This window comes from Bicyclus anynana, chromosome 17 (assembly GCF_947172395.1).
Source record: "Bicyclus anynana chromosome 17, ilBicAnyn1.1, whole genome shotgun sequence".
Classification (NCBI taxonomy): domain Eukaryota; kingdom Metazoa; phylum Arthropoda; class Insecta; order Lepidoptera; family Nymphalidae; genus Bicyclus; species Bicyclus anynana.
The window spans coordinates 15,243,262-15,270,180 of record NC_069099.1 but is presented as its reverse complement, the minus strand read 5'-3'; the positions used below and the strand labels follow the sequence as shown (position 1 = coordinate 15,270,180).

The 26,919-nt window shown below is 37.4% G+C and overlaps 1 protein-coding gene across 1 annotated transcript in view; it reads left to right on the top strand.

Moving 5' to 3' along the window:
- The window catches only part of LOC112049878 (uncharacterized), a 135,505-nt gene extending 110,869 nt beyond the window's left edge, over positions 1-24,636 (top strand). The window contains exons 4-7 of the mRNA XM_024087918.2: positions 12,424-12,643; positions 13,196-13,370; positions 20,214-20,350; positions 24,416-24,636. Coding sequence (XP_023943686.2) covers positions 12,424-12,643; positions 13,196-13,370; positions 20,214-20,350; positions 24,416-24,615 — 732 coding nt within the window. The 3' untranslated portion in view covers positions 24,616-24,636. The remainder of the gene's footprint in view (positions 1-12,423; positions 12,644-13,195; positions 13,371-20,213; positions 20,351-24,415) is intronic.
- Positions 24,637-26,919: the final 2,283 nt, after the last annotated feature.

Sequence of the window (26,919 nt, the reverse complement as noted above, 5' to 3'; positions counted from 1 at the left end):
GTTACATACGTCGGACTCGAGCTCGAGGTACCCAGTTCGAAACCTACCACTGTGGAAGACTTTTTTTCATTTAAATATATATTTGTAATTTTTCTACAAATTAATAAATTAAAATGGTTGGAACTTGCGAGGCTTGCCGTGAGAATATCAGCGTTATTGTAAAAAGGATTAAATGCAATCAATGTAACAGCATGTACCATTCTGAATGTGTCGGATTTACTGGAGATTCAACATCCGCACGTACGCAATGGAAATGTCCAAGTTGTGTATCTAGTGTGCGTAAAGGTGGAGACAACAGTAACACACCGGTACGTACTGACAAATCACACAAGAATCCACGTTCCATTGACGCTGATTCCGAGGCTTCTGTGACCGGGCACGATAGCAGTGTGCCTCTCACAGATAATACTTACCTAATTAGCCGATTTGAAAACATCCTAGACGTGAAGCTTAAAACAATCAAAACTGAAATTATTGAAGAGCTGAGGTCCACAGTCTTTGCTGAATTAAAAAGTGAATTAGTAGCATTGTCCTCTGAGTTCACCCAGTTGCAGGCGTCTTATAGCCAGCTCCAGACAGAAAATGACCATCTAAAGAACAACATGCGCTCAATGCAAGATCGTATCACTGCGTCTGAGGATCAACTCATCGAGATACGCTCACAGTTCGGTAGGCAACAACAGCAGGCAAGAATGAATAACTTAGAAATAGTCGGCTTGCCTCAAACTAGCAGTGAGTCTGCCACAAACCTCATAGTGAAAATTGCTAAACACGCAGGCGTCGAATTGAGATTGGACGAGATTGAATTTGCCCACCGTGTCCAGCCTCAACATACGATAGTTGGTAGACCCAAGCCCATAGTAGTAAAATTTACAGACCGCTTAACAAAAGATAAAATTATCTCAAATCTAAAAAAGAAGAAAGGAATCAGCACTAAAGATATAGGGCTTGAGGGCACAGGGAAGAAATTCTTTGTTAATGAACACCTAACTCCAGAAAACAAACAATTATTAAGGGCAACCAAAGGACTTGCAAAAGAAAAAGCCTATAAGTTTGTATGGGTTAGGAATTGTAATATTTTTTTACGAAAAAACGAAGAATCGCCAGCTTTATCTATAAAGACGGAAAAAGACTTGCTCAAGTTCAAATAGTCTTGTACATTTTACTTTGCAAAATTCTATTCATTCTTGTTAAAATCCCAATAATGTCTTCAATTTTGCTTAAAAATTACAATACTAGTAATAATACTCAACTTTTTATATCTCATAAAATACACTTTACACAACTTACTGACACACCTCACTCTGCAAACACACTTGCACACATACACACATTCATCGCGAAGAACACCTTACGGCTTTCTGAAACACATAATATTTGTAAGTTTCTCCTAACACTTTGCACAGGGAACAACTCAGCCAGACTATACAACACTTACGAATCAATCCCGAAATTAATAAATTACTACTACGTAACTCAATCAAAGAATGTCAGATCTCTAATAATCCTACTAATTACAAAACCACGTACAAAACTCATTAATAAAGCTTTTATATTAATATTACGGTACTTATTATGTATTTACAGTTTATGAGCCCATTAAAATAGTTTACCAAAATGTGCGTGGTTTACGTACCAAAACACACGATTTTAGACAAAGCATACTAAACAATGACTATGATTTAATTTTAATCACCGAATCGTGGCTGACGAGTGGCATCTATGATGGTGAGATATGTGACAGCAGATATGACGTCCTGCGATGCGATCGAAATCCTAAAACGTCCGATAAGAAGTTGGGCGGTGGAGTGTTACTGTGTGCGTCAAAAAAATTACATATCCAACGCCATGATGAATGGTCCTGTCCAGGTGTTGAGTCTCTATGGGCTACTATACCATCTGAATATATTAAAACCCAAAATCGCAACATCCATATTGGGTTGATTTATGCGCCGCCTGACACCTGTCTCCCGACACGAATAATTACAATATCTTCTCGCCTTGCTGAAATAGTTGCATTATATCCAAATGACTACATCCTACTGGCTGGAGACTTTAACTTGCCGAACGTCACATGGTCAGACTCTGGGCCAGCTTTAAATAGAAGCGGCTCAATAGATTTGCAAAACGCTTTCATAAATATTAATGATGTATGCAATTTATCAGATCTAAAACAACAGAATACTGTTGAAAACAGTAATCATAAAATTTTGGATCTGTTATTTAGCAACATTGAATTTAATGTACATAGATGTACCTACCCCCTTGTTCCTGAGGATAAACACCATCCGAGTGTCGAGTTTAATTTCTCTAGTCTACTGGTACGTAATGCCCCTAAGAAACCTGTTCAGCGGCCTGACTTCTTTAAAGGTGAGTATACAAAAATAAACGATTATCTTTCTAAAATTAAGTGGCATGAAGTGCTTTTGGGGGATTCAATCAATGACGTAGTAGACATTTTTTACTCGTACCTAAATGAATGTATAAAGCAATTTATTCCGGTAAAAGTAAAATTCAAATCTAACTTTCCTGTTTGGTACTCAAAGTCTTTGATCCATATAATAAAAGAAAAGCATCAAAAGCACAGGAAATGGAAGACGGGAAATAACCCACGAGACTATGATGAGTTTGCAATATTGAGGACGCGACAAAAACTTGTCCAGAAGAAGTGCTTTTCTTCATACTCTGAGCGTATGCAAACTTATATCCATAAGGACCCGAAAATGTTGTTTTCCTACATGAAATCTCTGAGGACTAATACAGTTGGCTACCCTACTAAACTGACGCTAGGACAAACAACATACACGGATTTAATTTCGGCTAGCAATGGGTTCAGTAAATATTTGAAAGTGTTTTTGCAAAACCTGCGACATTGTACGATGCCCCGCTTTCTATCAGCACGACACAAAATGAATCAATTTGCAAAATTATAACTGACGAAACCGAAGTCCGTAAATTGTTAAAAGCTCTAAAAACCAACAAAGGATCCGGCAGTGATGGCATTCCCCCTATATTCCTAAGCAAGTGCGCTTCTTCTTTGGCTAAGCCTCTGTCCATCATCTTTAACTTATCTATAAATTCTTTCTCTACCTTCCCCGATAAATGGAAAGAGGCGTTAATCGTTCCAATTCACAAAAGTGGATCAAAAACTCAGATAGAGAATTACCGGCCCATATCCATCCTAAATGTTATGAGTAAGCTGTTTGAGACGCTTGTCTATAGTCACATTAGCCCTGTTATCTCAAGGTCGATCCCAAACCAGCAGCACGGATTCATGAGGAATCGCTCTACTGTTACGAATTTGGCTATATTTACTGACTATGTGTTGAGAAGTATGGATCAAAGATGCCAAGTAGATGTAATATATACAGATTTCGAAAAAGCCTTTGACCGTGTCGATCATGTAATCTTATTACAAAAACTGAGCACTTTAGGGATAAACGGAAGTCTCTACCGATGGTTCACATCTTACATTAAAAATCGCATGCAAGCAGTGGTATTGGGATGCGCCAGGAGTAATTTTATATCAATACCCTCAGGGGTACCCCAAGGATCTATTTTAGGTCCTCTTTTGTATAATGCTTACCTGTTTGACATAGGAAACAGCTTTGCTCACGCCGAACACTTGTTGTTTGCAGATGATAAAAAAATTTTCCTTAAAATACGCAACCAGGATGATTGTCATAAGTTACAACAAGATCTTGATGCCTTAACTGAATATTACTCCAGAAACAGAATCATTGTAAATGTTAATAAATGTCATCACATAACTCTGAGTCGTAAAATAAACTCAATAACATTCGACTATAAGATTAATAACATGCAAATTGTTAAGGTTAATACTGTTAGAGACTTAGGCATAAGCGTTGATAGTAAACTCTCTATGAATGATCATGTTGATGTAGTAGCTGACAAAGCGTACAAACAACTCGGTTTCATAAAGCGAGTAACACGCAACTTTAATAATATTGAAGCCATAAAAACACTATACTTCGCGTATGTCCGAAGTACCCTTGAATACGCTAGCAACATCTGGTCGCCCTACTATGTCATACACACACAACGGCTTGAGTCCATCCAAAAACAATTCCTTAAATATTTGGCATTCAAGGAATTTAAAATATTTAATAGTTATGAGGATGCTTGCAGGCATTACAAAATTGACACACTAGAAAGGAGAAGAAACTTAAGCGATATGTTACTGCTTCAAGCAATTTTAACAGGCAGACTGGATTGCCCTTCCTTGTTGTCAATTTTTTCTATCAACGCTTCATCTTTCAGACCACTACGTCGACACACAGCGTTACTGAGTGTTCCCAAATGTAATACTATATATGCGCAAAATTCTATAGTATTACGTCTGGCCCGAACATATAATAAAGTTTATTACAATTTAGATTTATTTTACCTATCTAAAACACAACTTAAAAAAGAAGTGATTAAGTCACACAGAACTTTATAATTTACACTTACACACACACGCACACACACACACACACACACAAACACGCAAACTTACACACACACTTACAAAATTTTGTTAAGATTTTTTAGAACACTTTTATCTTTTAATGTTAATATAGGTACCCGAAATTGTATTGTAGCTTTGTATAATATGTATATTCTGTAATCTTTGTGGCCTTAGTTTTAAGCTTATGTAATCTAATAATTATGTACCTACTGTTACGCTGTTGATTACAAATAAATCTATAAAATAAAATAAAATAAAATTCAACGCGTTTCAAACTACGTTTTTGTTTTTTAATATTTGTTATCTCATAACTTCGTCATTTCTTAACCAATTTGAAAGAGTATACTTCCAGATTAGTCCCATTTATATATATTTATGAAGGTGACAGTTTGAAGGCGGTAACTCGATGGTTTATTAATTAAAGCCATGTAAGAATATCATGTAGCCGTGATAGCCTAGTGGATATGACCTCTGCCTCTGATTCCGGAGATTGTGGGTTCGAATCCGGTCCGGGGCATGCACCTCCAAGTTTTGAGTTGTGTGCATTTTAAGAAATTAAATATTACGTGTCTTAATCGGTGAAGGAAAACGTCGTGAGGAAACCTGCATACCAGAGAATTATCTTAATTCTCTGCGTGTGTGAAGTCTGCCAATCCGCATTGGGCCAGCGTGGTGGACTATTGGCCTTACCCCTCTCAGTCTGAAAGGAAACTCGAGCTCAGCAGTGAGCCGAATATGGGTTGATGACGACGAAGAATATCATAAAGATTTAGATTTTTCAGATAGTGTTCTTTCATGTAGTTCTTTCAGAAACAGCTTAAAATAACACGATACCGGTTTAAGGATGTTCTATCACTTCTTAAGAGAGTTTCGGATTCTTCTATATATTTATCTGTCTAACACAATACTATAGACAGAGAGAGAGATACAGTCGAATTCTAATTTCTCACTATTGAGAGATGAATATCTTAGCATTCCCTGGATTCACCGTGCGGGTGCCGGGTCCATCGCGTGGTAGATAGAAAAACTCCGAGCAGAGTCCCGAACTTGTGACTACAGGATGTAGGGTTTAGGAATTCTTTGACGATCGATCAACACTCCCCGTTCTCTGCTCGTGTTGTTCTCCCTGCCTAGCCAAATTTGGTAAGATCCTATTAGAGCAGCTTTAGATACTCGTTCTAATATAGAACTAGCTGCTCTTCTAAAGTCTTTAAGCAAGTTATAGAGAGATTTTGCTGGTAATCCTCTCGCACCTACAACCCTCCAGATAAACCCTCTAGAATTGCGTAATATGTTGCTAAATAGTTAATCTTGTTTATTACATTTACTAAGATATTTTTACACTGTCCCAGTGAGCTCAGAAACGCTAGAGCAAGAAAAATAAAAGAAAAAGTTATAAAACTCATGAGTAGGTAGTAAGTGAATACGAGGACGACTCACACTTGACCGTCTTCCTTTGTCTCCGCAAAGCGATGTCACCATTTATAACATCGCTTAGTTCACTCTTATTTCTTATTTTACGCTTATTAACGCCTACTTAACACCGCTCTTATATTTTTATTTCACAGTTATTATTACTTCTTTTACAGTTATGAAAGACTCTTTTGAGACGAGGTAATTCGGCGTAATACATGGGATATTCAGTCTTGGACCGTTATTTTGTTGATGTGTTTATTTTTATTTCCTTTGCGGTTTATTTTTTGAATACAGATGGAATTGCTTAGAAATAGCAAGCTTTGCTTTTGCTTTGTTTTGCGGGTATTTCATAGTTAAATGTTCTTTTTCTTGAATTATGGAATTTAATTTTACAATATAATTTTTGATAAATAAGCATTATCAAAATGAGGAAAATTTATGGGCTCCAAGCGCACGTATTTAAATATTAGTTATAAATCATTCTAATATAAAAAAATCTCTCGTTGTTACGGCTGGACCCATTTTTATGAAAATTTGTGCGCAGATTGGGTAGGTCTTTGAATAGGCCAATTTATTTTTCATACGGTTTTCATTTCATTCACCACTCCAAAATTTTTAAAGGCTAAAACAACGTTTGGTGGGTCAGCTAGTAATTTAATATATTTTCAGAAACTATTTTCAGATTTACAATATTAATAGGTTAAATTATACTGCTATCATATTACCAATTATTTAGTTTTTCAAATAGACTGGGGTCAGACTGTACGCCAATTACAACATCATCGTTAACAAAGGTTTTATGTCGTAAAACATCTGCCTATTAAAATATGCCCTGAGTTATTATTCTAGCCGAGTACACATCAGGCGAGTGGTGTATAATTACATCTCGTGATACTTGACAGCAGGTTTTAATTTTGTTCATATGAGTTAGAAAAATGATCATTTTAAATATTAATGTTTAATTAGCCTCAGCTATAAATTAAAAAAAATATCGTAATAACTTGCATATTATTAGATGCGTAATAGTTTACGGATCAAACAGAAATCCCATCTGATGGTAAGTAACAAAATATCGTCTATAAATACTGCAAACCTTCGCAAGACATGCAAGAAACGCGTTCTACAAAATGACACTTCACCTTCAATCTGAGGTTAGACTTTAAGCCACATGTGACTGTAATTATACCAGCAACCATGGTTTTCAAAGCAAAGCTTTCTACTTGGTGGCAAAAATAAGCATGTTGATATCACCTTTCCTCTACTACTACAAACATATAGTTCTATACAATCATTCATTATCATCATCATTATCAACCTATATTCGGTGAGCACGAGTCTCCTCTCAGAATGAGAGGAGTTAGGCTAATTTATAGTCCACCACGCTGGCCCAATGTGGATTGGCAGACCTCACACACGTAGAGAATTAAGATAATTTTAATCGGAGTTTTTCCTTCACCGTTTGAGACACGTGATATTTAATTTCTTAAAATGCACCTATCTAAAAAGTGGAAGGCGCATGCCCCAAACTTGATTCGAATCTACGCCCTCCGGAATCGGAGGCGGAGGTCATATCCACTAGACTATCACTCTATAAAATAACTTCTAAAAATTATTGTGCACTTAGAACTTGTTTGTACAGCAGCATTTTGGTTGGTGAAAAATTAGGCATCACTACAATAGTCAAGCGCTAGCCTGTTTTGTATATAAAAAAAAGTTAAGTTAATATTAATTTTCATAGTCACAGTCACAATGATTCATAGTCGCATATTAGGTTTCACTGGACCAGCGAGTTACTCGTAGTTGCGCATTATATGGACCCAGCTTAATTTATACCAAGGGAAATAATTCCAAGCAAAGCATTGTTCCCTGATTTATGGCTTATTAAATTCATAAATACTATTGAGATTATTCTTGTCTTCTTTCGAGCATTATTAATGTCCCCAATATTGCCACACCCGAATTACCATCTTGGTTAGTGAAAATATTTAAATTACACCCTAGAATGTTTATTAAAATTCCTCCTACACCCTAACCTTTTGACGTGGCTGTAATGTTTATGATGTTTAATCAAATTTTGGTGAGAGCCGTGACTTGTGCTTTGGTTTTACTAGCAAACGAGCGTGAGTCCGTTCCCTTACTCGTAAATACATGTTTTTTTTATTTGTTTTGAAGTTTTTTCGTTTGCTGTAATACAAATATGTGGCTATGGAGCTTAGACTGCGGTAGATTTAGGAAGTAGCTTGCTGTAAGTGTCTAGACCAGCCATACTAAAAGTGAACGAGATCCACGAGAGTTTAGAAAAAAAATAAACAAAACACCTCTCTTAGGTCGAACGTTTTTACGCGTCGAAATGTACCTATTAATTTACTAAGTATGTATAATGTTACATTGTACCTATAGTATTAATTAATAAAGAATACATTTACAATAACAACTGTTTTATTGTAGGTCCCGTCAAGTATTTCATCTTCCAAAAGGGTTCCGTCACCAAAACAGTTTGAGAACCGCTGGTCTAGACCTTCGATCGAATATATTTTTTATGTTTTGGACAGTAAAAAAAGTTGGTCTCCAAAAGCCGGACGCTTAGCTTGGCAACTTCGTTCGTAACACTCCCGATAGGCCACGCGGGCCGGGGGCGTGTAGCGATGAATGAAAAACTAACGACTGATGCACCTCACTTCTCCGCCCGCACGCATCATTTCATACCCGCGCTGTCTTTCCCCTCGTCGCCCGCATATCATGGGAGTTCATCAACGAACTTACTAGACTATAGGTCCCATTTTCTTCGCTATATTTAATATTTTTTTAATTCTTTACATGTTAGCTTTTGACTACAATCTCACCTGATGGTAAGTGATGATGCAATCTAAGATTGAAGCAAGCTAACTTGTTAGCTAGTCGAATGAAAATCCACACCCCTTTCGGTTTTCTACACGACATCGTATCGGATCGTTAAATTGCTTGGCGATACGTCTTTGCCGGTAGGTTGGTAACTAGCCACTAGACAATATTTTCTTGTTAAAATTAAGTTTTCATAAACTAGAGAAGATCTAGCTGCAACAGGCTTAAGTCTAAAAGGCATAACAAAAGGAAAACACAATCTAAAGTCAAACATAAGACATACCATGTATGTTAGTTAGTCTTTAGTTTTCTCGGAAAAACATTTTCCCTCAACGCTGTTCTATTTTACTTCTTTGAACTACTAAATTAAACTTCCTCTTAATAAGTTAAACACAACAACTTTACTGTCCAACAGAGAAAACTTGAATTTTCTTTGTCTTTGTCAAAGAACTTCGCGTTCATAAATATAAATTTCTTGTTTTGTCTCATTTTAGTGTTTTGCTTATATTATCTGTCGTTGAACGTTGAACGTCTTATTTTATAATCGTAAAGTCGGAGATTCGATTCCCATATCAGTTGATTTAGAATTTTACATTTTGTAATCACGGTTTTTGATGTTTGGAAGTCCCTACAAAAGGCCTTTATGTCCTGCGGTCCATCGGCTAATATGGTGATGATGATGATGATGATGATGATGATGATGATGGTGAACCACGGTTTTTAGCCGCCTGTATTCAGCAGTTCGCTTCAATTCAATACAATTTAGAAGTGTCAATAGCTCGACAGTAAAGTGTCGGCATCATCACCGAGATATCGTGGGTCGATCCTCCTCTAATAAGCTATTGTTATCATCATTATCATCCCATATTCGGCTCACTGCTGAGCTTGAGTCTACTCTCAGAATGAGAGGGGTTAGGCCAATAGTCCACCACGCTGGCCCAATGCGGATTGGCAGACTTCACACACGCAGAGAATTATGAAAATTCTCTGGTATGCAGGTATCCTCAGGATGTTTTTTCTTCACCGTTTGAGACGCGTGATATTTAATTTCTTAAAATGCACACAACTGAAAAGTTGGGAGGTGCATGCCCCGGACCGAAATCGAACCCACACCCTCCGGAATCGGAGGCAGAGGTCATATCCACTGGGCTATCACGGCTCTTAGCTATTATTATACCCACTCCTAATACAGTCTTTTACTAATTGTTAGAGAATTGAGAATAGGAATATTGGTAATATCTAAAAGGTAAATGGCAAATATTCTTATTTCAAAGTCGTTTATTATCATCGATCCACCTACGATCCGATCCGATCATACATAACTTGTTCCATCGCCCGCTAAGTGACTAATGATACTATCAATAAGTCCCATTGTTAATTTTTGGAAGGCCTTACAAAAGGCCTAGGTATATCCAGCAGTAACCCAGGACCATAGTAACTTTCAATCTCAATCATTTAAGTATAAAGCCTTTTTTTTTATATTTCTTCAAAAGTATATAAATGAATATGAATGACGTGTCATGTCTCTTGTTGATAAAAACTTAGTTTCGCGGATCATTCTTCAGAGACTCCTAAAGCTTCTTTAACATTTTTTTCGCATTACTGCCAAAAACGAAGGTGTAAACAAAATATATATAGTAACAATTATTAGGTACATACAATTAATAAGAAAGTCTGTACCTATGGATTCAATGGAGCACGAAAATTATTTCCTAAAGACATTTTTGAAAGCCGATTTGCTTTCGATTCGAGTGTGCTTCAAAATTGTGCCGTAAAGTAAATAGGTAAATAACATCTTATCTCAAAAAGCTGGGAGGAAAATAAATTCCCCGAATCCCTTTGTAATTGGTCTTTTGGGAGTTTTAGCCAATTTTGCACGAGGACTGTAACAATTCCGGTAATTATCTGAGAGGATCCGAAGGCTTCATTGTTTCTGATCCTTTAACGACCATAACGGATTCTGGTGAACCGTTCCCTTGTAATTATTATGGGCATGTAACGTGTTTAATTGTTTTTATGTATTCTGATATCATGAAACCCAAGATATAAACCTATAATAAGGTTTATTAAGGTAGGAGTTTTTTTTAGAAAGTTTGTTTAATATTGTAGTTTAGATTTATGTGTAGAGGTTTCACAGCTTACTTGTTGGGATGGAAACCTGTATATTGAATATGAGTTTAAGGAAAAATTAAATGATGTCATATTTCTACACAGTACAGATCTCAAAAAGCTGTTTTTGGCTTTGTTAGTTGCATAAACACCACTACATTCTTTTAGCAGGCTTCATTTCCTTGAAATCGGCAAAAAAAAGGAAAAATGCTACTACTTTAAAGTGGGTATACCTACATATCTACATTAAATCCTCTAAAACATAATTATATTATTAAAATCTAAAATATGATCAAAAACCTTAAGAAAATTGCAGAAATACAAACACATACGAATATCAATCGAATGCAGAACCTTCTTTACTGTGAGTCGGTTAAAAAGTACTATATAAAGTGGCAGCAGGCAGGTACACAAGGTTATATCCGGATTAAACTCCTCAGTTCACTAATGGGATGCACTCCAGGGTAATCCCCGGGGACGAGAGACTAATGCAAAGTATTATCATTGCACAACCCCCAGATGTACGATATTTTCAAGAGATTTTAAACGAGATTATCAATTTAACAAATGGTAGGTTAATACTTTCGTCACTATTTTATATTAACTAATTTTAAAGTACGAACCTTCTACTAGAACTCAAACACAGGGGTCACATGATCCAAAGCCATTGCTAAACAATTAAAAAAATCTGTATTTTCCTTGAAAACAATTACAAAAATATACGAGCACTTAAATCTTTTAAATTTTTATTTTTTTAAAACTTTTTTAAACATCTTGCCCCTCAAAAGTAACACACATATTCCTCTGCGTCACAAGAATTTACATTTGTAAATCGTACCAGTGGATTCGGAGAAAATTGATTGCGACAGATGTCCAGCGTTCACACGACCAATCCTACAAACGTTTCGTGTACTCAGACGTTGGAAACCCTCGTAAACTGAGGAATGATGATGAAAATGATAAATATTATTAGTGGGAAAAATATTATCATCATCATCGATCATAATTAACCTGTAGCATGGATTCCATACATTTTTTCTCTCTTGATGTCCTCGATCCACCTAGTGTAAAAAATATGATAATGAGTATTTTGTGTAGGAAATAGTAGTCTGAGATGTATATTCGTCGCTCGATCTCATGCTGGCTTGTGCCGATGCTAGGTGGCGCAACTTGTTTCCGTAAAGAGCAGGGAGTTATAGAGAGGTAACGATCGGTTGGCGGGTACGATTAGAGATATAAGACGCTCGTCGTACGGTCAGCTTCAGTATTCTCGTGACGTTCGGGCCATCCACATCACATGGGTTACTTGGGATAGAAGGGGGGAAAGACTTAAGTGGAAAAAGGGAGTGTTAGTTAACTGTCAAAGACGCCTTTAACCCTACATACAACGTTCACAAGTGCGTGACTCCACTCAAGGTCATTCTCTGCCATTCTAAAGTCTTATTTTGGTAACAGTTTGTTTGTACTTGTTAAATAAGTTGTCCTAACAAATATTGTGAATCATAACCTTTGATCGGCATTGGTTTTCTTTTATTTGTAATCCACTTCTGAGTCTGCTAAAATTTGATAAAAATGAGTATTTATAGGTATCCTGGGTACGTCGCAGAGGTAGAGTGGACATCCCAGAACTATTAACCGTGGGCGCGGTGACGTACGCTGCCGACAACAGAGTGTCCGTCGCGAAGCGGTACCCGGGCAACTGGAAGCTGCTCATCAGGGAGGTGAAGCCTGATGACGAGGGAGTATACGAGTGCCAGATATCAACACATCCGCCTAGAGTTAGCAGAACTTATCTACATGTGAACAGTAAGTAGCAGTTTGCTTCTTAACCAAAACCCAGAAATATATCCAAAGAGACGATCCAATCTAAATCTACATTTCTAGAATTTTGAAATTATATTTCAAACAACAATCCTTAAAGAAAACTTGATTATTTGTAACGTTTTCACGCCTTAACTATTTAACCGATTTTAAAAATTCATTCACTAATGAAAAATAGTTATTATCAACGAGTAACATAGGCCATATTTTATACCTGTATCGCCGCAGAAACGTAGGCCTTTTATATGAGGGTGAAACTACGGAGCGCAAGATGCTTTAGCAAGTTATCAACTTTTAATTTAAAAGCTACCGTCGTCGTTGATATAATAGCAATTAATTGTCAAAAATACATTTTTGACAATTTATTATGTAACTGGTATTCAAAATAATAAGATAATAATTGAAAAATACACAACCAGAATCCCTGCAACTCGCTTGATGTCTATGCTAGTCAGTCCACCTGGTGACGCGTCAATCAACACTACGCTTTCCGGTCACCCATCATATCCATGCACTTAGCTTATTTTTATTCTTCAGCGCCACAAGTATGGGTGGTGGACGAGGTCGGCGGGCCGCTGCAGGAGAAGTACTACGAGGCGGAGTCGACGCTGGCGTTAGTATGCCGCGCACGCCACGTCGACACGCCGGCCGTGCTCACCTGGTTACACGAGGGCCGCGCCCTCAACGCCGACACCACCCGCGGGGGGATCAGGTGATACACTTCACACTATGTGTCTTCAGCACCACCAGTGCGGGTGGTGGACGAGGCCGGCAGGCCGCTGCAGGAGAAGTACTACAAGGCGGAGTCGACGCTGGCGCTGGTGTGCCGCGCCCTCAACGCCACCCGCGGGGAGATCAGGTGAGACTCTTCACACTATGTGTCTTCAGCATCACAAGTGTGGGTGGTAGACGAGGCCGACGGGCCGCTGCAGGAGAAGTACTACGAGGCGGAGTCAACGCTGGCGTCAGTATGCCGCGCCCTCAACGCCGACACCACCCGCGGGGGGATCAGGTGAGACTCTTCACACTATGTGTCTTCAGCATCACAAGTGTGGGTGGTAGACGAGGCTTACGGGCCGCTGCAGGAGTACTACGAGGCGGAGTCGACGCTGGTGGGGAGATCAGGTGACACTTCACACTATGTGTCTTCACCTTCAGCACCACAAGTGTGGGAGGATGACACTGTCCAGGCAGACAAGAGTCACAGACAGTCGTTAGCTCATAATATAAACAATAACACTCACTTTGTATTTCTGTTTCGTGTCACTTTGTATTCGTTCTAGTCTTATTTTTGTTTCACTTTGCCCCAAGCATTGATTCCAATTTTAAAACATAAAAACAAGTCATTAATTTCTTAATTGAGTTGAATATCTGTTTTTCAACAGACGTCTACATTATTTTGTTTATTTCTGGTTCACTGTACCTCAAATCCTAATAGATGCATTTACCTTAAATCAAGGATTTAATAATTTCGAACAATAGATATTAGATAGTTTGTTGATAGATAATTGTTTGGTGCATATAATCATACGGACGAAGTCGCAGACGGTCGCTAGTTCATATTATAAACAAAAAACGTGACAGTAAACACGTCGCGTTAATCTGTTCACGTCGTATTTCTGGTTCACTGTGCCCCAAACGTTGATAGATGATCCCCATTCACCTCAAAACGGGGGCACAATACATTTTCATATTACCCACCAGGTGCTTTGAAACGCGATACGCCATGACGGCGAACCTTTCTGTGCGTGCGCGGAATATGTGAGATTATAAATAAATTATGACTCTGTGAAATACAAGACATATTTCACCGACTCATACATTTACATGTATTTAGCGTCTTGAAGTGGAATTTCGTAAGAAAACGGCAATTTATCGATTGCCTAATTAAAGTAGAGACTGAATCACTCGGAAAATTTAAAAAAATCTGAGGGCGTTTCCAAATTTGTAATGCAAATAACTCAGAATAACTCAGTTTGAGGTTAACAATTTTTTATTTCATATGGGTTGTTAAGTTTATAATATGGGTTTTTTTAAAATCGGTAGATTTTTTCAATTTTCTGGCTATTTCAGTATCCTTTTTCCGTAACGATACTCTATGCCATTGAATTCAATCAACATTTTAAGTTTTTTAAATTTTTGCAGTTTTAGTATTTTGCAGTAGTAAGTACATGTAGGTATGTTATAATATTTATGGTGGGTTAGTCTGATATTGGAGTTAGAAGGTAGCCATAGGAACTCCTAAACTAAACGTGATAAAACCTTCAAGTTTAGACTTATTTATCTTGGCAAACACTCTACAAAGTTTTTTTTTATAAAATATATTATAACACTGAAAGAATTTTTCAAATCAGACCAGTAGTTGCTGAGATTAGCGCGTTCAATCAATCAAACAAGCAAACTCTTCAGCTTTATAACATTAGTATAAAAGTTAAGCAAATCTATATTTTTACTTCACTTTTACTTTACTTTTACGTTTGTTTGTTTGTTTGATTGAACGCGCTAATCTCAGGAACTACTGGTCCGATTTGAAAAATTCTTTCAGTGTTAGATAGCCCATTTTCTGAGGAAGTCTATAGACTATATATTATCCCCGTATTCCAATGAGAACGGAAACCACGCGGGTAAAACCGCGCGGCGTCAGCTAGTAATAATTTATTTTGAAATTATTAACTCGGTTTTCGAATCTAAATTTGCACTAAATCCTGTGGTAATACAGTCACGCGCGTCGTTCAAAATTTTACGTAATATAAGCCCATGATTTTATCTTGTGGCGTTATTTATAATCTCATTCATACGTAGGTGGCACGTACAAAAAGGTTCCACGGTGTTACATAGTCATATCATATTTCAAAGCTCGGCGTATTACGAGTAGTTTCAGCCTCCGTGGCGCAGTGGTGGGCGCGGTGGATTAACAAGACGGAGGTCCTAAGTTCGATCCCAGGCTGGGCTGATTGAGGTTTTCTTAACTGGTCCAGGCCTGGCCGTGGCTAGTTACCACCCTACCGACAAAGACGTACCGCCAAGCGATTTAGCGTTTCGATACGATGTCGTGTAGAAACCGAAAGGAGTGTGGATTTCATCCTACTCCTAACAAGATAGCCTACTCATAGTTCCATCTTAGATTGCATCATCACTTAATAATTTTATATAACCCAGGTATGTCACAATTTGTATTATTAAAAATATTTTAACACCTCATTTATTGAAATCGGTTCTGTACTTTATGCGCTACGGCACTAAATTTTAAGCAATTCTGCCTTCCGAACCAGTGATAGGGTTACAAGGTGTATATTTGAGCTTTATTTTTCTTTTCTACAATATTCAGGGCATTAGACAAATTTAATGTAAATAAGATACCTTTTAGCAATATGAATCTGTCATCAAGTAAATTCTAATTGACAGTTAATACTTTCAGAAAGTGTAAATATGTTTAGGTTGTATTTTTGGTTCTACGTGTTCCGACGTTGATGTATGATCCTCTTACAGATCTCACAAGAAACTCAAATTATTTTCATACGAAATTGAAACGTAAAAAGACCAGGAGTCTTGACGGCCTTCGTGACGCGGTGGATTTACAAGACTACAAGACGGAGGTCCTGGGTTCGATCCCCGGCTGTTTGAGGTTTTCGATGTCGTGTAGAAACCGAAAGGAGTGTGGATTTCATCCTACGCCTAACAAGTTAGCCCGCTTCTATCTTAGATTGCATCATCACTTACCATCAGGTGAGATTGTAGTCAAGGGCTAACTTGTAGAGAATAAAAAAAAAGTTCTAGCCATGATACATATCGATTCTCTTTTAACAAACGCCGCTTTGAAAACTTGAAAAATCTATGGTCATTGATCGATGAATCAGAAGGAGAGAGAATCGCAACTCGTTGAGCTATGTCGGTGACTTTGGTTCTTCTGCGGATCTCTTCATTTCTGATTTTCCGATTTTCCGCTGCCTGACTTTGTGTTTTCTTATGAGGCTATTAGGTTTTTCGTCTTCAGACACTGAGGAAAATATATCGCGAAGTTTCCCGAAACTTGCCCAGCTGAGTTGGAATAAATATCATCATCATTACCAGCCGATGGACGTCCACTGCTGTACATAGGCCTCTTGCATGGACTTCCAAACAAAACAGTCTCCAGCGGCTCCCTGCAACCCGCTTGATATTTTCGGTCCACCTAGTGGGGGGTTGTCCATCGGCTCTTCGAACTATGTGGGCTGCCCATTGCCACTTCAGCTTCGCGACTCGCTGAGCTATTTCAGTGACTTTGGTTCTTCTGCGGATCTCCTCATATCTGATTCGATCACGCAGAAAAACCCCAAGCGTAGCTCGGCCTATCGCCCGCTGGAATAAATATTTACGAATAATATTATGTTACGGGTTAAAAAAAAATCGATAAGACCAAGTTTCAATACCCATTATCATATTGCACCTACAGGTTATTTATAAGGAAAATATTATTATTCCACAAACTTTCCTTCGCCTTTCGGCCTTTCCGGCTGGGAGGTATACCTCATAATTTTTACAACCCTTGCATTCTACGTTTCGCTATAATATTTTATAGCGCCTTATTTTTAAACCTGAACGCGAATAAGCCATCGCCGGTTCATTCATCGCAAGGCCGCATGAAAAGACTTTACCCTTTCAAACCGGATTAGCTCTGGAGCTCGGAGTTTTCTTTAAAGGTTTTAAATGCATATTTTCGCAACTTACTCGCAAAAGCTACTTTATGCATGCACGTTATGTTAATTTACATGCAAGCGAGTAATTGGGCTTATTAGTATGAGAATAAAATTCACATTGTGAACAAGTGTGACTTAAAATTTGTGACTAATAAAGTCGCTGCATTTGGAACTACTTATATTCAAATTGCCTCTTTGGTTCAGTGGTTAGCCTATGTGGTTTCGGATAGCAAGGTATTGGGTTCGACTTCTGGGTCAGGCTATGTATCTACTACTGAGCTTTATTTTTTGTCATAATTATGAAGTTTCCATAAAAATGAAGTTATATCGTGTATAGATTAAAATATTGGGCCGTAAAATGTACCGATTAAAAAAAAATCACACGAATGAAATATGATTGAGATAGATGTATGGTGTGACTAGGGAGCATAAAAAAAATTTAGTAAATTATAAGGGGAAGTAGCGACAGTGACAGAAAAGTTATATGAGTAAAAAGTAAGTTTGGGCTGGACATGTGATGCAAAGGGTTGAAAGACATACCACAAGAATGGTAACAGTGTAAGTGGACACTAGAGGAGAGGAAGGCCAAAGAATGATTGGAGTATTTGAAAGAAGACATATTATGTGCAAACGTAGTATGATCATATATTTTGCTGACTGCAATATGTCGATTGGCAGACTTCACACACGCAGAGAATTAAGAAAAAAATCAGGTCTGCAGGTTTCCTTTTGATTCCGCACTGGGCTAGCGTGGTGGATTATTTGGCCTTACCTCTCTCATTCTGAGAGGAGACTTGAGCACAGCAGACCAAATATGGGTTATAAGGAAAAAGTGGACGATTGATGATGATTAAAACCTTATTTTAACCACAGTTAAGCGTCGCCTTGTTAATTAATTAACAACGACCTTACCCGGCCTTCTTCTTCTTTCTTTCTGAAAAAAAATCGTTATCAACCCATATTCGGCTCATTGCTAAGCTCGAGTAGGCCAATAGTCCACCACGCTGGCCCAATGCGGATTGGAAGACTTCACACTAAAATAAGAATTAAGAAAATTCTCTGGTATGCAGGTTTCCTCACGATGTTTTCCTTCACCGTTTGAGACACGTGATATTTAGTTTCTTAAAATGCACAAAACTGAAAAGTTGGAGGTTACATGCCCCACACCCTCCGGAATTAAAGGCAGAGGTCATATCCTGGGCTATCACGGCTCACTGAAGAAGAATACCGATAAGTATTCACGAAGCTGTAGTAAAGCATTAATAAAATTCAATTGCAAATATTGTACATACGCTAACTTTGGACGTAAATATTTCAACTTTGCAGCTAACCCATGAAAGGGGAAATCTGTTAAGGACGTCTTTCTGGATCAATGTGTTCCAACGTTGATAAACGATCCGCCTTCACTCCGAAGGAAGCCTAAATACATTTACATGTTAAACTAGGTAATTTGATGTGCGATTTTACAGTGTGATAACGTAAGAACGGTTTGTACGTAACAAATATTAAGTTACACTAGCTTTATCCGGTTGTTTTGCCTTCTTTATCACATTTTTTTTCTTTAGATCCTTTGGATTTTAGCGGGACCGCAACAGCGTCACTGGAAGGTTTTTTTTTTTTTTATTCCTTACAAGTTAGCCCTTGACTACAATCTCACCTGATGGTAAGTAATAATGCAGTCTAAGATGGAAGCGGGCTAATTTGTTAGGAGGAGGAAGAAAATCCACACCCCTCTCGGTTTCTACACTCTTGGTTCTTCTCAGGTTGTCATGAGAGCAGATTCTCTGCCAGATCCTAACGCTAGAGTTACAAGAACGTAACTGGATTGAAATCTCTATCTAAGAATACTTATCTATTGTGTGACCCTGATCTCTGCTTTCACCAAAAACCCCTTATTCAATGGAATATGGAAGTGGAATCACAAAGGACATGTCCCAATTTTGTATGGAGGCTGGGCCTTTATTCCGAGTATCAACTAAGCAGAACAAATTATTTTTATCTTATAAGAACATGAAATATAGGGCCTAAAACCCGAAATAAAAAATATTTTTGGAAAACGCATTTTTTTAATTAATTAAATAAAATGTATTTTTTTCATTAGCTGACAACATTAATTAAGAATTTTTATCATGGTTACATGCTCACAATGAACACCCCGACAGATTGTCAGTGATCTTCGGGTAGTCGCGTTTAAGGCTTTTTTAAAGCAATTTAAGGAATTGTTTTGTTTCATGCTTATCTGTCTACGATTTAATGTTTCTTTTTAATTTGTGTCATATTGACAGTTGACAATATTACATGACATTGACAGCTAACAATGGATATGAATTCAATTCTACTTATTTTGTATTGGTTGTTTTTGCTTTGTTTTTGTTTTTTTATATGTAAACAGGGGAGCGTAACAAAAAAAATATTTATCTGCGAGTTTTTCTCTGTAAATTCTGAAAATTATTTTCTAAACAGCAATTTGTATCTTCTATCCGTAAAAAATACTATCGACCTGCTTATAAATTATAAATAGTAAAGGCCTATTTTGGGACATGTCCTTTAACTTATTAATTACCTAGCATCGATTTCTCTATCTGGTAATTCTTATAGTGGGGGAGCTGAAGAGGGGAATTTTGCAGTTACTTAAGCGTGGCAGATAAATATAAAGGACTATAACTTGCACGTTGTTGAGTACTTCTACCAAGTATGAGCCCTTAATAATGGTAGGTACGTTTAGGGCAACCAAAACAAAATTAACTACTAAATACAGTTTTTCTAATTAACAAAACTAAAATACATTCACCAATTATGATTATTTGAGAAATTAACAGGTACAACAAGTCTAAATTAATGAACGAAATAATAATTAACTTTCCTGTTTGTTGTGACAGTGTAAAAACAGAGCAAGTTCCTGGCGGCGCTGACAGCGTGCTCCGGCTGGCACGTGTGAACAGCAGCGACGCGGGCAACTACACGTGCGCCGTGCGCGGAGCACGGCCCCACACCGTGTCTGTTCACGTGCTCAACGGTATAAGTTTCTCATTATTAACTTACTTACGGTACTTTAATGTCTTCAAAATAGAGCAACTTCCTGGTCGAACTGTACACTTTTAATAATCCAGGATCCAGGGTCCAGGGTCCAGGGTAGCCAAGTTATATGTCAATTTACTTTCTGGATACATCATCATCATCATTAGCATATTCGGCTCATTGATGAGCACGGGTCTCCTCTCAGAATGAGAGAAGTTAGGTTAATATGTGGATTGGCATGACACACGTAGAAAATTAAGAATTAACGATGTTGGTCCTTCGTCGTTTAAGACACGAGATATTTAATTTCTTAAAATACACATAACTAAAAAGTTGAAAGTGCATGCACCGAAATGAATTCGAATCTACGCCCCTTCGAATCGATGGCAAACGTCATATCTACTAGGCTACTACGGCTCAGGAGGCAGTTACGAGCTTTAATTTTAATATATTTGTCACGGCCGCCCTTTTTTCGGCTGAGTAATATGCAAATGACGGAGCGAGCCTCCCGTCAGAGCCATGTACTCGACGTGTAACCGCAAATTTGCGAAAAATGCTCATTTTATTTCGAATTTCCAACATGGCGGGCTAACGTTCGGAAGTCACGTAGACACTTTACAAACGATATAAAGTTGTGTCTATTTCCAACTGGCTTTCTGTCTGTTTTATGTGAAGCTTTCGAAATCCGATTTTATATTTCATAAGCGGTAGACGTATGAAATGCTTTTGACATGTGAATCTTTTTACTCGACCACGGTGAACTCGAAATAAGGGGTTATGAATTAAATGTAATTTTGTTTTTAGAGTTCCGTAGTCCACAGTCTATCTGTCTGCGGTTTAGCACGGAGGCTATTGCTACTAGAAAGCTGTAATTTAGTATGGGTATAAACATTAAGATTGACAACAAAATCTTGAAAAATATTTTTTTTCTCCACATGTAAAGTGAGGCAACTTTTTTATCTCCTAGGGCGGGGTATCATTTAGGGATCCGTAGTTAGGATTGTAAAATTATTAAGTTCATAAGTCAGCTTAAACTCTTCTTTAACTAATATTTAAACGTTAAAAGAATTGAAAATATAAATATCCAGTCCTCTGACTGAAAACAAAGAAACATTCAAAGTGTAAGAAACCACCTTACAATATGCACTGTCCCAAGGATTATTTCCTCGTTCCTACCACTTCTGTATCCGTCTCTTGATCTAACAGTTCAGCGAAAACTTCTCTTAGCTTTTCTATGCTTTCTTATAATTCAATTTCTCATTATCGAGGTGATGCGATCCCCGCCCCGTTGGTCTATTGTCGTACCCACTCGTTGGAGAGGAATAGGTCATATTTAAAAGATACGGCAAATATTCTTTAAAAAAAATGGACTGAGACCATTATCAAAACAACGACGACTGACTCTCCATGGCACTAAACTCTTACAAGATCTAAACTAGATCAAATTCTTAAATAATTATTCTTGTGAAGTATTAATAATAATTATTATTAACAAAGAAGTTCTTACTAACAAACTTTCTTTGAATTTACTTTTTAACGCTCTTTATTGTGAGTGCACTCTTTAAAAGAGAAAGGTAAACAAACTTAAAATGCACTCCTATAATGTATGAAAAAATTATTGTGCAGTGAGAAAGTTCGCACGTACCGTTACTGCTACAGATAATAAACAAGAACGTTTCTTGAGCTTGAGAGAAAAGAGTTTTAATGAAGCCTTAAAAAGAAAATTTACTGGAATGAAAATATTGTCTGTTACAAAAAAATAAAAGTTCAGATTTCAGTTGCTCAGTGAAAACAATCACACGTTCCGAAACGCTTTCTTCGCAACATCGTACCGAAACGATAAATCACTTAAACGACCGTCTTTATCTAGAATTCACATTTTCTAAATGGACTTAAATCTGGTCTAGGTGCGTATGGTCAGCTTGTCTTCCTCCTTACAATAGTTTGAAGAGTAACTTTATTACTCACCATATTGTCATGTCTATATTCGCACCTTTAGAATTATTGAGACCTAATGTAAAAAATCAAAATTTTGGAAAACAGCGAATTAAGATTCGTTGGTCACGACATTTTGAAGAAAATGGATCGCAATTGGATATTGTTTAATCATAAATATTTTTTTACAGTTGCATATCATAATATACCTACAAATTGTGATGTAAATTAAGCATAAGTAATTTATTATTAAATATTCATGTAGCAATTCAGGTCTTTGTTTGACTAAATACACATATTTTAAAAATTTTTTTTTGGTTAGGCCTCACTAATTCTGAAAACTAAACGAAACCGCTTATCATTTCGCAATACGTCTGTTTAATACAGCGTTTAATATTTAATTAAAAATAGACCTAACCCGCACCTTATGTTTATTATTTTTTGGACGCAATTTGAATTGGTTCTTCACGTTTATAAATTCTCGAAAAACTGACGGCTCACTGCCGGTTTTTGTCGCTTTGAAACCAAACGCATGCGAGGGAAAGGGTTGGTGTGATAGAGACATAAATATCCGGTCGTCTCCTTTTACACGAAAATACACCTATGTTTTATTAACAGACGATGGGTATGTTCGTTGTAAGTCATTCTATGACTACAAGTCAAACCTGAAAATTTTGGATTAGGTCTCAATAATTCTAAAGGTGCGATATCATGACAATAACATGACGTTTCAAAAGTTATAAACTAAGCCTACTTGAAATAACAGCTATGCTACGACATTTTTAATTTGTCCAGGGACAAGCAAAGATATAATTGACCTTACAGCCTGAGTTTTATGACATTTTTTGAAGACTTTCAATTGGTTTGTTTATTATTTTTTTTTATTTGTTATTTATTAAGCTTATTGGTAACAGAAAAAAATAATACATACATAGCTTCAATATTACTTTGCCGCTTTGGTACACCGTTGGTGGTTGGTTGACGAACTTTTTGAGTAAGAACAATGATAAAAAATGGATTTTTTCTTCAAGAAACATACTTTTATTAAACCAATTATTTAACCAGAGCCTTATTTATACATCATATTATCATCTCCATATAGTTTTATACGGGGGTTTACCTGGGTTACTGGGGCTGACGATGTATTGGCCGGAGGGCATTTCCCTTTTGACTCCGACTCTAGTATTAGCACTAGACCTTGTCTAGTAATACAAGAGATGGTTTATTTCCAAAATAAACAGCAATATCATATGCAATATTTCTCAACATTTTTTTGCGTATTTTCTCTCGATTCTCTGACTATAGCAAACTCGGGAATAACAGTCGAAAGCCCGTTCCCACGTACGTAAGTCGTTACGTACATAGCTGATGACGTCATAAGGTCTAATGGAGGCGTAGCTTACGATACAATTTGCTGGAAATATCGCTATAACTTACATGTGGGAATACGCGGGAACTTTTTACTCGGCGCATAACAACTTTTTGCGAACAGAATTATGAGCCATAGTCGTGAATGTTGCTTTTTGCGTGGTAAATATATAATAGAGATATCGACTCAACAATCTATGGGTATATTTGTTTTGCTTTAGGAAATTAAACATCGCGTGTCTCAATCGGTAAAGGATTAAATCGTGAAATTTCTTTCTCTACGTACGTGAAGTCTGCCAATCCGCATTGTACCTGCGTGGTAGCCCTACCACGCTCATTCTGAGAGGAAACTCGTGCTCAACAGTGAGCTGAATATTGTTAATGATTGTTAAATTGGGACCGATGCAATATAATATCTGTTAAGGTGCAACTTTTTTATGTCCACCACGCTGTTACAACAACAAGTTAGCCCGCTTCCATCTTAGACTGCATCATCACTTACCATCAGGCGAGATTGTAGTCAAGGGCTAACTTGTAAAGAATAAAAAAAAAAAAAAAAAAACGTTGCTTTAATTCACCAATAGGCCTTAAGATGTTTGTCTCTGTAGTGATGACTTTCAGTTGATAATCATCACTAGGATCGACGATTTAACGTGCAGTATTCCCAGCACAAAAGTAATAAACAACTGTACTCATTTAAAGAAAATAGCTGCACTAGCTAATAACTTAAGCCACTAACGCCTCCCATTTGTTTCAGCAGAAAGCCTGGCCGAGCTTCACGCCAGTGCAAAATCAGTTCACCCCTCGCTACGAACGATAGTAACGTTATTTATTATAACTCTACTTTTCTCGCAGCCGGTATTATCCGCCGCGATCTCGCTCGCGGGCATAACTCTTAGCTCTAGGGCCCAAGGTCAATCGAAAGAACGTTATAATTGTAATATGTTGTTGCCTACGTGATAACGTGTAAATATTTTGAAGAGATACTATTATTATCATAATATAATATAGTTACTTGGAAATAAAATTTCATTATATAATATTTACTTGTGTTTTATTTTACCGACTCTTTCTGATATCATAATTCCTACCATCCTAACTAATATCACAATTGTAAATGTGAGTTTCAATGTTACGCTTTCTCGCTTAAACTACTTAACTGATTTAACAAATGGATAGCTATATTATCAGAGAGAAATCGCGGGGCGTCTACTAACTTTACTTTTCTCGCAGCTGGTATTATCCGCCGCGATCTCGTTCGCGGGTATAACTCTTAGCTCTAGGGCCCAAGGTCAATCGAAAGAACGTTATAATTGTAATATGTTGTTGTCTACGTGATAACGAGTAAATATTTTAAAGAGATATTATTATTATTATTATCATAATATAATAAAAATATTATATTTGTATTTGTACAATAATTTAATTAAATTGAATAATAAAATTTATTATTATTTACGTTAACATTCGGAGTTATAGATCAGCTTTCGCCTCGTCAAAAAGCCCGACTCTAAAAGCACCTTGCCCAAAGGTGCCTATTAGGCTAGCGGCATTGCCTCTTTGAATAGCATTAGACAACCTTTCAGCCAGGTACTCGCCAGTACGCACATTGTGACCCCTGTCCCTTAGGCGCAGACCTATGTCCACCAAGAACTCCCTCGCGTCCCTGCCCCAGCAACCGGAAGTCTCCACCGATACGGGCACGAAGTGGTAGCGGTCCAATAGTGGGGTGTATTTGCTTTTTTTCCTGGTAGCGGCAAAATCTGCAGCAGCTCCAGCTTTGTGGGATGTCCGGGTAAGATGGCTGGGAGCAAACGTGCTTACGCATATAATATAGTTACTTGGAAATAAAATTTCATTATATAATATTTACGTGTGTTTTATTTTTACCGATTGTTTCTGAAATTATAATTCCTACCATCCTAACTAATACAAGAATTTTTAACGTGAGTTTTAATGTAACGTTTTCTCGCTTAAACTACTTAACTGATTTCACAAATTAATAGCTATATTATCAGTGAGAAACCGTAGGGTGTCTACTAACTTTACTTTTCTCTCAGCCGGTATTACCCGCCACTACGCTCTCGGGTGTAACTCTTAGCTCTAGGGCCCAAGGTCAATCGAAAGAACATTATAATGTAAATATTTTAAAGAGATATTAATAATTATGGTTACTTGGAAATAAAATTTCATTATAGTATAATATTTGTTTGTGTTTTATTTTTAACCAAATTAGTTTTGAATCATAATTGCTACTCTCCTTACTAATGTCACAATTTCAAAATTGAATCACTGGACTGATTTTCAAAACACTTTCTCCGATGGAAAGCGACATTATCAGCGAGAAGCATATGCTAAATTATAGCCCCGCATTTTCACGGAAACGAAAACTACGTGGGTGAAACCAGGGGGGCTTCAAGTATAAAGAAATGATACCACGATGTAGATCTAGCCATTGTTTTGCTAAATTTAATATTTATTTCCTTGATTATTTATTTGACTTTGGTTGGATCCACGCTTATTGGACTATTAAATTACGCACTACCTACAGGCGTTGGGTTGATAGAGGGAAAAAGGATTAAAACTTTGACTACAATCTTACCTGATGTTTACTGACGATACAGTCTAAGATGGCAGCGGACTTACTTGGAAGTAGTACAATTTTGCGCTACCCATCATCATCATCATCATCAACTCATATTCGGCTCACTGCCGAGCTCCTATCAGAATGAGAGGGGTTAGGCCACCACGCCGGCCCAATGCGGATTGCCAGACTCAACACACGCAGAGTACTCACTGGTATGCAGGTTTCCTCACGATGTTTTTCCTTCACAGCTTGAGACACGTGATGTTTAATTTCTTAAAACGCAAACAACTGAAAAGTAGGAGGTGAATGCCCCGGACCGGATTCGAACCTACACCCTCAGGAATCGGTGGCAGAGGTCATATTCACTGGGCTATCACGGTTCTATAGTGTAAATATACGTTCCAAATTCAAACAGAGCTTACCGAAAAAACTGTTTCAAAAAGAATTCGTGTATATTTCGGCTATGACGTCGTCATCGCCGCCAGCTGTGCAAAAACCCGGCCGTGGCTAATTCCATACGTTGAAATAGTTCCCAAACGAATACGGAATAATGCTCTGAAGCGCGAAATAAACTTACACCTCTTTTAACCTTCATACGACCTTGATAGTGAATAAAGCCTCACTGAACTTAGCGTTAGCTTACATTTAGCTATAGTGTAAGCTTACCACGCTGCTTT